This window comes from Lactuca saligna, chromosome 2 (genome assembly GCF_052625555.1).
Source record: "Lactuca saligna cultivar CGN05327 chromosome 2, ASM5262555v1, whole genome shotgun sequence".
Lineage (NCBI taxonomy): Eukaryota > Viridiplantae > Streptophyta > Magnoliopsida > Asterales > Asteraceae > Lactuca > Lactuca saligna.
Window position 1 is genome coordinate 179,019,334 of NC_136418.1, and position 11,997 is coordinate 179,031,330.

General features: G+C 32.9%; 2 protein-coding genes across 2 annotated transcripts; both read left to right on the forward strand.

Annotated features, from left to right (window-relative positions):
• The first annotated feature begins 1,202 nt into the window (after window positions 1-1,202).
• On the forward strand, window positions 1,203-4,368 carry LOC145028328 (receptor-like protein 7). Its single transcript, XM_078977005.1, has one exon. The coding sequence runs from the start codon at window positions 1,233-1,235 to the stop codon at window positions 4,143-4,145; it is 2,913 nt and encodes a 970-aa protein (XP_078833131.1). The 5' UTR covers window positions 1,203-1,232; the 3' UTR covers window positions 4,146-4,368.
• Window positions 4,369-8,389: 4,021 nt separating this feature from the next.
• LOC145030443 (uncharacterized) lies at window positions 8,390-10,953 on the forward strand. The gene is made up of 3 exons (XM_078978809.1): window positions 8,390-9,143; window positions 9,274-9,532; window positions 9,963-10,953. Exons 1-3 carry the CDS (start codon window positions 8,390-8,392, stop codon window positions 10,951-10,953), a joined length of 2,004 nt encoding a protein of 667 aa, XP_078834935.1.
• The last annotated feature ends 1,044 nt before the right edge of the window (window positions 10,954-11,997 follow it).

Sequence of the window (11,997 nt, forward strand, 5' to 3'; positions counted from 1 at the left end):
TCACCAAATTTCAAAGTCTTCCATTCACATGTACCTTTGGATCACACAATATAGATAAGAGCTCGTTAAATTACTTGGAAAAAGACCATAAGTTTTTTTTAAAAAAAAAAAATCATTTCAGAATGTTGCTTTAGAGTAATTGACAATTAGAATCTTCTTGTTTTTATTTTATTTTATTGCTGGACTATAATCTATCCTATGAATTATCATTTTCGACAAAATAGATAAAATCTTTGTGACAAGTGATAAAGAGTTCCTTTCTTTTTCACTCTTTCGTGAGTGTTATGCCTTACCCTTCTTGATGTGATGATATAATGGCTACAAGAACTTTGTTGATAAAGAGTTTCAATTCATTTGCATATTTGGCAATGAGTTGAGTTGAATAGTGGGGGAGGGGGGGATTAATTCCCATTGAATGGTTCAAAGTATTCAACCAAATTAACGGTGGGACCCTTATGTAAAATTATATGAAACCATAAATTTGATTAGCCACATTTTGTTATTTAATCGTTGTTTTATTTTTATTTGATTAAACCATGGATTTAATTAATTATAATTTAATTTAATTCAACCAAGAATATTGTATAATAGTTGATATAACATGCTTTAGAGATGACCTTATAGTTAAATCACAAATTTAACTATCGATGTGTTTTATTTTGCACGTTTATTGTATATTATACACATGTAAGATTTTTAACGTTATTGAAGGATATACATATACAATATTACTCATTTATAAAATTATGGATTTGTTAAAGAAAATAAATGATTAAAAATAGGATGTTGTAGCAATCCAATAAACTACACAATTTAATAGAATATGGCGATCAATTGGAACTCTTAAAAGTTCAATGTATTGGATGGAGATTACCTACGAAATTTAAATACTCGTAGATACTCAACAAATTACATAAGTCCAAAGTGAATATGTGAGTGAGTTTTGGGTTGTGATATAATATTAGTGGACTACAAAGACTTAAAACCTAATCGACATAGTTTGCTACAAGTTCCATAAAAAAATTATATTTTAATGTTTTGTCAATTACACGGAAATTTAACACAATAAGACAGGAAAATATAAATAAACAAGGCCCACAAATCACAATACCAGCACAACCCAAGTCTTCCTTCAAAAGTGTGAACGGAATTCTAAGAATATTCTCATAATATCGCTATGATCATATATATAAACTTGTATCAAGTATGAATGTTTATAGCAATTTAAGAGAATGATTGGTTCAAAGTGGCTTCTCTCTTTTTCCCTTCTCTTGTTTTTCGTCTCTTTTTCTGCTTCCTCTTCTTCTTTTATCAATAACACTCACAAATGCTCTACTCAACAGGCCTCTGCTTTGCTTCAATTTAAAGAAAACCTTTCCTCCATCAATGACTCATCTCATGCTTGGGAGTGTCACAATCAGCTTAGTCCTATCATGAACTGGATTAAGAATACAGATTGTTGCAAGTGGAATGGTGTCACCTGTAACTACATTACTGGTGATGTTATCGGAATGGACCTGAGTTGTGGCATGCTAAGAGGTAATATCCATCCTAACACCACCCTCTTTCACCTACCTCATCTCCAAACACTCAACCTTGCTTACAATGATTTTACTGATTCCAAACTTCCACGTGAAATTGGCAGATTTTCTAATAGTCTCACACATCTCAACATCTCTCAATGTGGGTTTATCGGTGAAATTTCTTCTGAAATCTTATTTCTTCCTAAACTGGTTTCTCTTGATCTTTCTCAAAATTGGAACACTGGCTTACGAATTCGACCTTCTGTTTTAAACACTCTCCTCCGAAATTCAACTCATTTGAGAGAGCTCGTGATCACCAATGTTCATACAGGTTGGGTATTACCCACTTGTCTTAACATCTCCTCTTCTCTAAAATCCCTCAATCTTTGTAACACTGGTTTGCGAGGAAAGTTACCTTGTGATATCTTCAGTATTCAATATTTGGAAATACTTGACTTGTCACATAATGATTACCTCATTGGTCCATTGCCCAAAGTTAACACGAGCATTAACATGCCTCTCAAGTGGTTAGATCTCTCAAACACAAACTTATCAGGAGAGATACCCGACTCAATTGGCCATCTCAAGTCTTTGAACTACTTGGATCTCTCATACAACAACTTCTCGGGAGAAATACCCTACTCAATTGGTCGTCTGAAGTCTTTGAAACACTTGGATCTCTCCTACAACAACTTTTCGGGAGAAATTCCCGAATCAATTGGCTATCTCAAGTCCTTGAGATACTTGCAACTCTACCATTGTCGTTTGGTGGGATCACTTCCCAATTCCCTAGTAAACCTTAGGCAACTTGTTACTCTTTATTTAGCATCTAACATGCTTAATGGAACATTGCCCTCTTTCTTGTTTACTCTTCCCTTTCTAGAAAATGTTCTTCTTGGTGATAACATGTTTAGTGGAGGCTTGCCATCAGAATTCTTCAAGTGTCGATCATTAAAAAGATTATCCCTTTGGAGTAATCAATTTGATGGTGAGATGAATAAAGGCTCCACTCTACCATCTTTTATCGAGCTCATGAACCTCAATCACCTTGACCTTTCATGGAATAATTTTAGAGGTTTATGGGAATTAGAAACAATGTTATCAAGCCTACCAAACCTCCAAGCACTCTATCTCTCTAATAGTGGATTATCTGTTGTCACCGATAATTCTACCATCCATGTCAACCCTAATTTCCATACGTTAAATTTGGCGTGTAGCAAGCTAAATGTGTTTCCAAAGTCCTTACGAGCCATGAAAAATCTTCGAGGTCTAGATCTATCTGGAAACAACATAAGGGGCGACATTCCTGATTGGGCAGGAGAGATAGGAGGAAATGGGTTGATTTATTTGGATCTCTCAAATAATTCCATAACGGGTTTGCCACAGTTCCATTCGGATAGACTAATGCAATTGTATTTGCAGTCCAACAAGATTCAAGGACCATTCCCTCCTTCAATTTGCAACATGATCACTCTAGAATATCTTGATATCTCCGATAATAGATTTGATGGAGTGATTCCGCAATGCATTGAAAATATCGGCTTCTCTCTTCGGATGATAGATTTGGGGAACAATCTTTTTCATGGAACCATTCCAAATGTGTGTGTGGAGTTTGGAGAATTAGAGGGAATTGTTTTGAAGGGCAATCAATTTGAAGGAAAGGTGCCCACTTCTTTGTCAGAATGTCGACATTTAAAAGTACTTGATATTGGAAACAATCACTTAAATGGCACATTCCCTGAATGGTTAGGATATCTTCCATGGTTGCAGGTTCTTGTTCTCAAATCAAATAATTTCCATGGACATATTAGAACCTCTTCTACGATTAATATATCATTTCCACTTCTGCAAGTTCTCGACTTATCTGATAACGGGTTTGTAGGTCATCTCCCTTGGAAATATTTCCAATACTTCAATGCCATGAAGGATGTGGTAAGAAAAGACACCAAACCAGAATATTTGAACACTGGTGGCATGTATTACTCGATCATTGTCGTGGTGAAAGGTCAACAACTCCCATTTCCAAAAATTCTGGTTGACTACACGATTGTAAACCTATCCGGAAACAAATTTGAAGGAGAGATTCCAAACATCATTGGTAATCTTAACTCGTTGATAGCACTCAACTTTTCCCACAACAACCTCAATGGTCGGATCCCACATGCTCTAGGAAATCTCTCACAGATTGAATCGTTGGACCTATCATGGAACCAATTCATAGGAGAGATCCCTCAAAGTCTTGCAGACATAACTACTCTTGCAGTCTTAAATGTCTCACAAAACCATCTTGTGGGACGTATTCCACAAGGAACACAATTCAACACATTTGAAGGGAACTCTTTTGGAGGGAATTTAGGGCTTTGTGGGTTTCCATTGCCCAAGCAATGTGAACATCCAAGTTCTCCACAGTTTGAAGTTGATGAAGATGAAGATGAGAGTGGTTTTACGTGGAAAATGGTGATGCTGGGATATGGATGTGGCACCCTACCTGGATTGTTGATAGGATATGTCATGTTGTCAACAAGAAGACCAAAGTGGTTCAATGCAATTGTCGATTCAGCTGAGCATATAATGATCCAAACGTGGAAAAACAAGGGGAGGTCCACATATATTCGGAAATGAAATTGGTTTTAGAACCATACATGTTTCACATGTTTTCCTATTTTACCAAATCATGCAAAACGCCTTACTTTTTTTTTTCATTATCGTCTGATGCATGTAGAAAATTTTGTAGCAGGACTAGAGCTTTTGGATTGTACAATTGTAGATTCAATCAGTCTAGTCATGCAAATTCTTAATTATGTTGCGTTTTCAGTCCCTCTAAAATTTGGATTATTCTTATATATATGTTGAATTATTACTTAAATTACTTGGTAGGCCGGTGACCTCATGTTAGTACGGAGGAATCCTGATCGCAGTTGAGTATATATTTTTGTTACTTTGATTGGTTAATGCTGTTGAATATAATCATAATATACTTCATTTATTACTTATCTGCTTACTCTTCTGTTTTTAGTTTCTCTTTTTTTACCTTTTTTTTATGGAGTTAGAACCTAAGCAAAATCGAAAAAACATCAGATGCAATAACAAAATCCTTTTGTATTAGGTTTTTTTTACTCTCTTTTTAGTGGGTTTACATGGAAAGTGGTGAGCCCTAAATTCTGATCCACCAAATTGTTTGGAACCCGCTATATAAAGGATGAGAATGATCAAAGGAAGGATCTGAAGAAGATGAATTAGATAATTTGACATGATTTGAGATGAAATAAAAAATGATTGAATGGGAAAGTAGGTTGATCAGGATGAAGATGATGATGATAACAAGAACAATGAGATTATCACGAAATTAGGTTAAAATGAATAATCGAGCGATGTAATTCAATCCATCTAAACGATTGATGAACTTTTCATTGTTATTGAAGTACTGATACTAACATGTAACTAAATTCCTCTTTAAACAATCCAAACAACTTTACATAACATTTTAGGAATCGATCGGGAAATATTATAGACAATAATCAAGTGATGAACTATTTTCATTATATAACAGGAGACAGAGACATTATGACTCTAGACACTAACGGAAAATAGAGGAGTAAATAACAAAAACTTACTCGATTATCGACAAATGTAAATTAGGGCTTTTGTTGAATGTTCTGATCATACCCTTCTGCAAAGCGTTCCAATAAATCATTCTACTTTTCCGTTGGTGGCCACATACTTTCATTGATATGTGTAATACAGAAGAAGCGATCAGAAAAAAAAAAGAAGCGATCGACTACTTCTATACGTGGTGTGCATCGACCGGAAGAAGAAAGAAGAAATCGAGGTCTTGATCGGTTGTGTTGTCGGGTGTCGGTTATTCATCTTGGTAATTCCTTGAATATAAGACAAGATGCAAGAGAGAGACTAGGTCAAAAATATTGATTTTATTTCCTTAATTGCAGGATTTCAATTAAATGATTCCTTAATTAAAAAGTATAAAAATATCCAGAATACCCTTAAATGATTTATTTAATTATTTATTATTTCTTGAATTCTCATTGGTGCATTTAGGCACACAATACTTTCTAAAAACATTTGAACCTAACTCTCTCTCTCTCTCTCTCTCTCTATATATATATATATATATATATATATATATATATATATATATATATATAGGATATAGATCCGGTAAGAAATTTTTTTTTGTAGGAAGGTAAGAAGTTTTTTTTCTAAATATTTTTTGACGAACAAAATAAATGAATCACTACATGATTCATTTGTAAGATGATTCACAAGAAACAATTCCCAAAAAAAAAAACATCTTTATGATTCATTTTTAAGTAAATTAAGAAAAAATTCATTTTTATGACAATTTTAGTGAATAACGACAAAATCATTGTATAAATGAATCATCGAGATGTTTTTTTGAGAATTTTTTCTTGTGAATCATCTTACAAATGAATCATCTAATGATTCATTTTGTTTGTTCGCGAAAAAAATATGTAGAAAAAAAACTTCTTACCTTCCTACCAAAAATTTCCTTCTTATTTGATCTTGACTCTCTCTCTCTCTCTCTCTCTATATATATATATATATATATATATATATATATATATATATATATATATATATATATATATATATATAATTAAACTAATACGTTAGGAAATTTAAAATTACTAATTTGTTAAGCATTGGTATCATAAATTAAAAATTGACATATACCTAATATATATTTATGAAAGTTTAATCCACGACATATGTCACACCCCAAACCGAAACGGCGGAAATGTTTAGGGGTGGATGACGTCATGTGTAGTATCACAACAATTGCATCATAGTAATCAAAGTAAATACAACCATTACATTGAGATATGAATATTTACGTCTGTTTGATTCATTGTTTGTATACAACAAAAATATAACAAAATATAAAAGACGTGACTCTATATGTTCCATCTTTTCAAAACTCCAGGAGGTACATGTCTACTGATTTTTTGAGAATACACACACATTGTGAAGTATACCTCGATTCTCGTGTCCGATTAATAAATTTTCTAAAAGTGTTCGCTTAATGTTCAAGTCACGGTGATTACAAAAATGCATACAAAATTAAATTCCGGTAGATGAAACTCTGTGAAATGAGAGTTAAACTTTTGCGCTAAAATAAGCTGAAAACGTATGATTTTTCAACTTTTAGTAATATTTTTATGAAAAATATTTCGAATATGAAATTAAATCCACACTTAAAAACTATGTTTGTAAAGAATCTTTGAATATCTTTGAGAACCAAATTGTATTGTTACATAAGTAATTCCATACTTAAAATAGTTTTGAAAGCAACCAAGCTCATGGTTGTAGTAAGAGAGAGATATATTCTATTTAATGTTTATAGTGAGTCCTATAACCGAGCTATATGACTTGACTGTACCCTCCTATAATGCTTCATTGGATGTTGTAATAAAAATTGTAGACATTTATCACCCGCTTCAAGTGATCGGTTGAGGGTTGTAGCTAGTAACCGCAAGTGAGGATGTCAACCCCGTATAGATCTATACATATTTATCTCGCTCCGAAGATTAACGGTTACAATAGTGTGAGTATGCTAAGTGTTTAAACTTGGCTAATGAATAGCGTAATGTCTCATTAAAAAGTCCTATACTAAAAAGTTTGTGAATAGTGAATAACTCTCAACCCTAACTTACTTGTGGGTAACTTCTAGGCATAATGAATATCGTTATATAATGTTTATAAAATTTGGGTATGTTTGACATGTGTGTAAAAGTGTAATGTACTCGCTTATATAAAAATAGTTGTTTCAAATTAATGAACATATGTACATGTATAAACGTTGTGTACTTAAACATTTAAATGAACATTCATAGTAATAACTTGATTCTTTGAAATACTACATGGTTTCATAACGTGCTTGTTATAATTTGAAATGTCACATGAAAATCATATAATTTTGTATTGTGTTGTATTTGTTGTGTGAAATGCAGGGCCGGTGGTAAGAGGGGGCAAGAAGGGCCATTGCACAAGGCCTTGTTTTTTAAGGGGCCAATTTTTTTTTTTTTTTTTGTTAGTATATTCAATTGCATCAGCCCAAATTAAAAACCATGATAATTATTTTCCTTAGTCCACACGTAGAGGATTTAGGGAACAAAAAGAAAACATTAGTATTTACTCAATAAAAGCATCGAAGGTTACCAATTCGTAGTAGACGGCATTCCAAAAGCATTGATTGTTCATCAATCAATAACCATTCAAGGTAATTGATTATTCATAACTCATAAGGTAGAAAACTCTTAACTAGAAATCGCAATTTCATTTGGCAGTTACACATTTGATTAATTGATTACAACATTGATTGTTCATAAATCAATAAGTATTCAAGGTAATTGATTATTCATAACTCATAAGGTAGAAAACTCTTAAACTAGAAATCACAATTTCATTTAGCACTTATTAGCTTTGATTAATTGATTGTAATCGTGAACTCCTAATTTGATTAAAATAACTTCTTTCTTTGATTGTAAATTTGTAACTGTGAACTCAGAATCGCAAGTGGATGTAACCACAAATTAGAATAAGCCTTCCCCAAATTACATAAAGTAAGTAATCTCTTTGGTCATGGAGAGTTAGAGACAATCAAACCCCAACTTTGACCAATCCATTTTTCTTTTAATAATCATTAATTGTGTTTGTATCATAGTTAGGCCTTCAATTAATAAAACACCAAATATGTTGTTTTAACTTTTAAGTGATGACATTTCCTCATTACATTGATACTACCTTATTAACTTTAGTGATAGATTATAAAACATTTATACAATATCATATTTAATTTCTAACTTGAAAGTAATGAACTTGTAGTGATGAAGTCTAAACAACCATCCGGTAGTCAAAAACGTAAAAAAAGAAAACTAGATGAAGAAAAGAGAAAGGCCGACGTCGGTTTTTTAGATAAGTTTATCCGTAGACAACATGTTAAAGAGCCTGTTGAAGAGCATGTTGAAGATGATATTGAACACCAAGAACATGTAGAAGTAGAAGTAGAAGAGACAGAAGAGAAAGAGCCCGTTAAAGAGCTTATTGATATATGTGATCCAAGAAGGTGGGATAAACTTAATTATGAGGAGATTAAACTTTTGGTCGAAAATGGTCCTAAAAGAGATACTAGTATTATGTATGGTCCCTACGATAAATCTGGTAGAAGATTTTCTGCAGCTTTATATACAAGAACTTTATCAAATTTGGAGAAGTGTGATAGGGAATGGCTAGTATATTCAAAAGAGCTCGATAGGGTATTTTGCTTTTGTTGTAAAGTGTTTAGAAAAAGGATTTCGAAAGGTAGATTGGGCGACGAAGGTTATTCAGATTGGCACCATGTTACCAGTAGAGTTAAAGAACATGAAATTTCCTTAGATCATCTCACAAATAGGAATAAGTGGTTTGATATGCGTAAAAGATTGAACTTAAATGAAACAATTGATAAAGTTCAATATGAGCAGTTTAAGAAAGAAAGAGACTACTGGAAACAAGTCCTTTTGAGAATCATTACAGTAGTGAAGTTTCTTGCTAAACATAATTTAGCATTCCGTGGATCAAATGAAAAGTTGTATCAAAAAGGTAACTATAGATTGTATATATATATATATATATATATATATATATATATATATATATTTCAATTCCAACAAATACTTTTTTGTTAACTATTATGACTGATTTCATTTCTTATATGTAAAATGTATAATAGGTAATGGAAATTTTTTGGGTGTCATTGAAATGTTGGAAGAGTTTGACCCGGTTATCAAAGAGCATGTGCGACGCATCACAAATGACGAGCTTCATTTGCATTATCTTGGGCACACAATCCAAAACGAACTAATACTTTTGATAGCTCAAGAAATTAAAAAGGAACTTATCAAGAAGATAAAGGAAGCAAAGTACTACTCAATCATACTTGACTGTACTCCTGATTCAAGTCACCAAGAACAAATGACTATAATAGTGAGGTATTTAAAGTTATCATATAATTCTGTTACTGTCGAGGAGTCCTTTTTAGGTTTTTTGAATGTTGATGATACCTCCGGAAAAAGGACTATTTGATATTACACTTGAGGAGTTAAAGTCTCTTGGTCTTGAAATTGATGATATGCGTGGTCAAGGCTATGATAATGGAGCAAACATGAAAGGAAAACACCAAGGAGTGCAAAAGAGATTTTTAGATATAAATCCTAGAGCATTTTACACTCCTTGTGGTTGTCATTCTCTTAATCTAACATTATGTGATATGGCTAACAAGTGTGTTAAAGGAAAGAATTTTTTTGGATTCATCCAACGCATTTATACTATCTTTGCAAATTCTACCAAGAGGTGGGAAATTCTGAAAGATAATGTTAAAGCATGGAGTCTTAAGTCATTGTGTTAAACTCGTTGGGAAAGTCGGGTTAAGAGTGTAAAGGCTATTAAACTGCGACTTGTTGATGTACGAGAAGCTTTACTTCAAGTTGGAGAAAAAGATAATGATGCTGCAATTGCAAGTGAAGCAACTTCATTAGCAGAAAAAGAACTTGGTGACTTTGAATTTTTTCTATCAACTGTTATTTGGCATCAAGTACTAAACCACGTGAATATTGTGAGTAAAAGCTTACAATCAAAGGATATGCATCTTGATAATGCTATTACAGAAATAAACAAATTGATTGGGTACTTCAAGGATTATAGAGAAACTGGTTTTTCAAAAGCGATTGGTGAAGCTAAGGAGATTGCTATTGAAATGGTTATTGATCCAATATTTCCACAAAAGCGTTTGATTGAAAGGAAAAAAAGGTTTGATGAGAGTTCAAGCAGTGAAGAAGTTTCATTTACACCAGAAGAGAATTTCAGAGTCAACTATTTCTTATACATTGTTGATCAAACTATTTCTTCTCTTGAGACAAGATTTGAACAATTCAAAGAGTATGAAAAAGTATTTGGTTTTTTATTTCCACATAAGTTGAGGGGAATTGAAAATAAAGATCTTAAGTCGTCTTGTCAACGTCTTGAAAAAGCACTCACGTTTGAAGAAAGATCAGATATTGATGCCGAGGAACTTTATACAGAGTTGAAATTATTTGAGACATTGGAAACCAATGAATTTAGCAACCCTGTAGATGTTTTGAGGTTTTTGAAAGAACTTGATTATTTCCCAAATGCAAGCATTGCATATAGAATATTGTTGACTATTCCAGTAACGGTGGCATCTGCAGAAAGAAGTTTTTCAAAATTAAAGTTATTGAAATCTTACTTACGCTCCACAATGTCCCAAGAAAGACTTAGCGGATTGGCGATGATATCTATCGAGAACGAAATCTTAGAGGGTATATACTACGAAGAGTTGCTCAACCAGTTTGCTATCAAGAATGCTAGGAGAGCTTCACGGATCATCGGTTAACTGCTACGATATGCAATTATTTATTAACTACTATGGTTTTGATATTTTTATTGCTATAAAGGTTATCGTCATTTAAAAAAAATATTAGTTTATATAATTTAATTTGTTACACGTTAAGGACTAAGGGCCTTTTTTATTCGGTTCGTCCTGGGCATTTGAATCCTCAGGACCGGCCCTGGTGAAATGGTTAATTCAAGATAAAATAACCATACGTATAAGAAAATGTTCTACTAGTTTATTCATAGTAATATGATAAATTGTTAAATAATAATATTTTTATAAACTAGATTTATTATATTTTCGCGTAAAAAAGAAATTGATTTGTATAAACAAAACATTTAAGCACATGTATTCCCCCCGAAATAATTAAAATATTAAAAAGGGGTCATAAGCATTCACCCTTGAAGCGTGGATTCCATTTGTTCGAATTCGATTTCTTTGAGATGCTTGTCGTGAGAAACGCAAATGTTACGTTTCTTGAACTTTGAAACACCTTTGGGACCGTTTTTAGCAAATTTGAACTATCAGGGACTGATTTGTAACTTCGCTAAAGTATATGGGTTTTTTGGTAATTTAATTAGATTGGTTAGGGGTGTTTCGGTAAAAAAAACAAAAAAAACAAATGAGAGGTTGATTTTGAATAAATGGAATCATTGTTTATGTATTGGGATTGATTTGATAAAGTTTTGTCAATTGAGGAGGGTTAGTTTTATTTAATTTAAATGAAAGTTTGATTTTGCTTTGACCTTTGACTTGGTCAAAATCACAAATACGTTTTTAGGTCAAGTCCCGTTTTCACTCTTCAGTCGATCAAAAGGGATCCAAGAATGGAAAGAGTCGCCTTCTTTCTTTCAATCGATCGGGAACGAGAAAGAAGAAGGGATACCAACGAAGCAGCCCCGATGGGCATCGGCTGTGGGTATATCCGAGATGCTAATCCGGTTTTCATCTGATTTGAAGAAATAAGAAAGTGATGGTGGTGGTTCTTGGTCCGGTGGTGGCAATTTCGTCAGAGGGAGTATTTTCGGTGGTCGACGAGGCCGA

Excerpts from the sequence above, each read along its gene's own strand:
- LOC145030443 (XM_078978809.1), top strand. The coding sequence starts at position 8,390 with ATGAAGTCTAAACAACCATCCGGTAGTCAAAAACGTAAAAAAAGAAAA. Across the intron at positions 9,144-9,273 it reads TGAAAAGTTGTATCAAAAAG|GTAATGGAAATTTTTTGGGT; the intron begins GTAACTATAGAT and ends AATGTATAATAG. Across the intron at positions 9,533-9,962 it reads CAAATGACTATAATAGTGAG|TCGGGTTAAGAGTGTAAAGG; the intron begins GTATTTAAAGTT and ends TCGTTGGGAAAG.
- LOC145028328 (XM_078977005.1), top strand. The coding sequence starts at position 1,233 with ATGATTGGTTCAAAGTGGCTTCTCTCTTTTTCCCTTCTCTTGTTTTTC.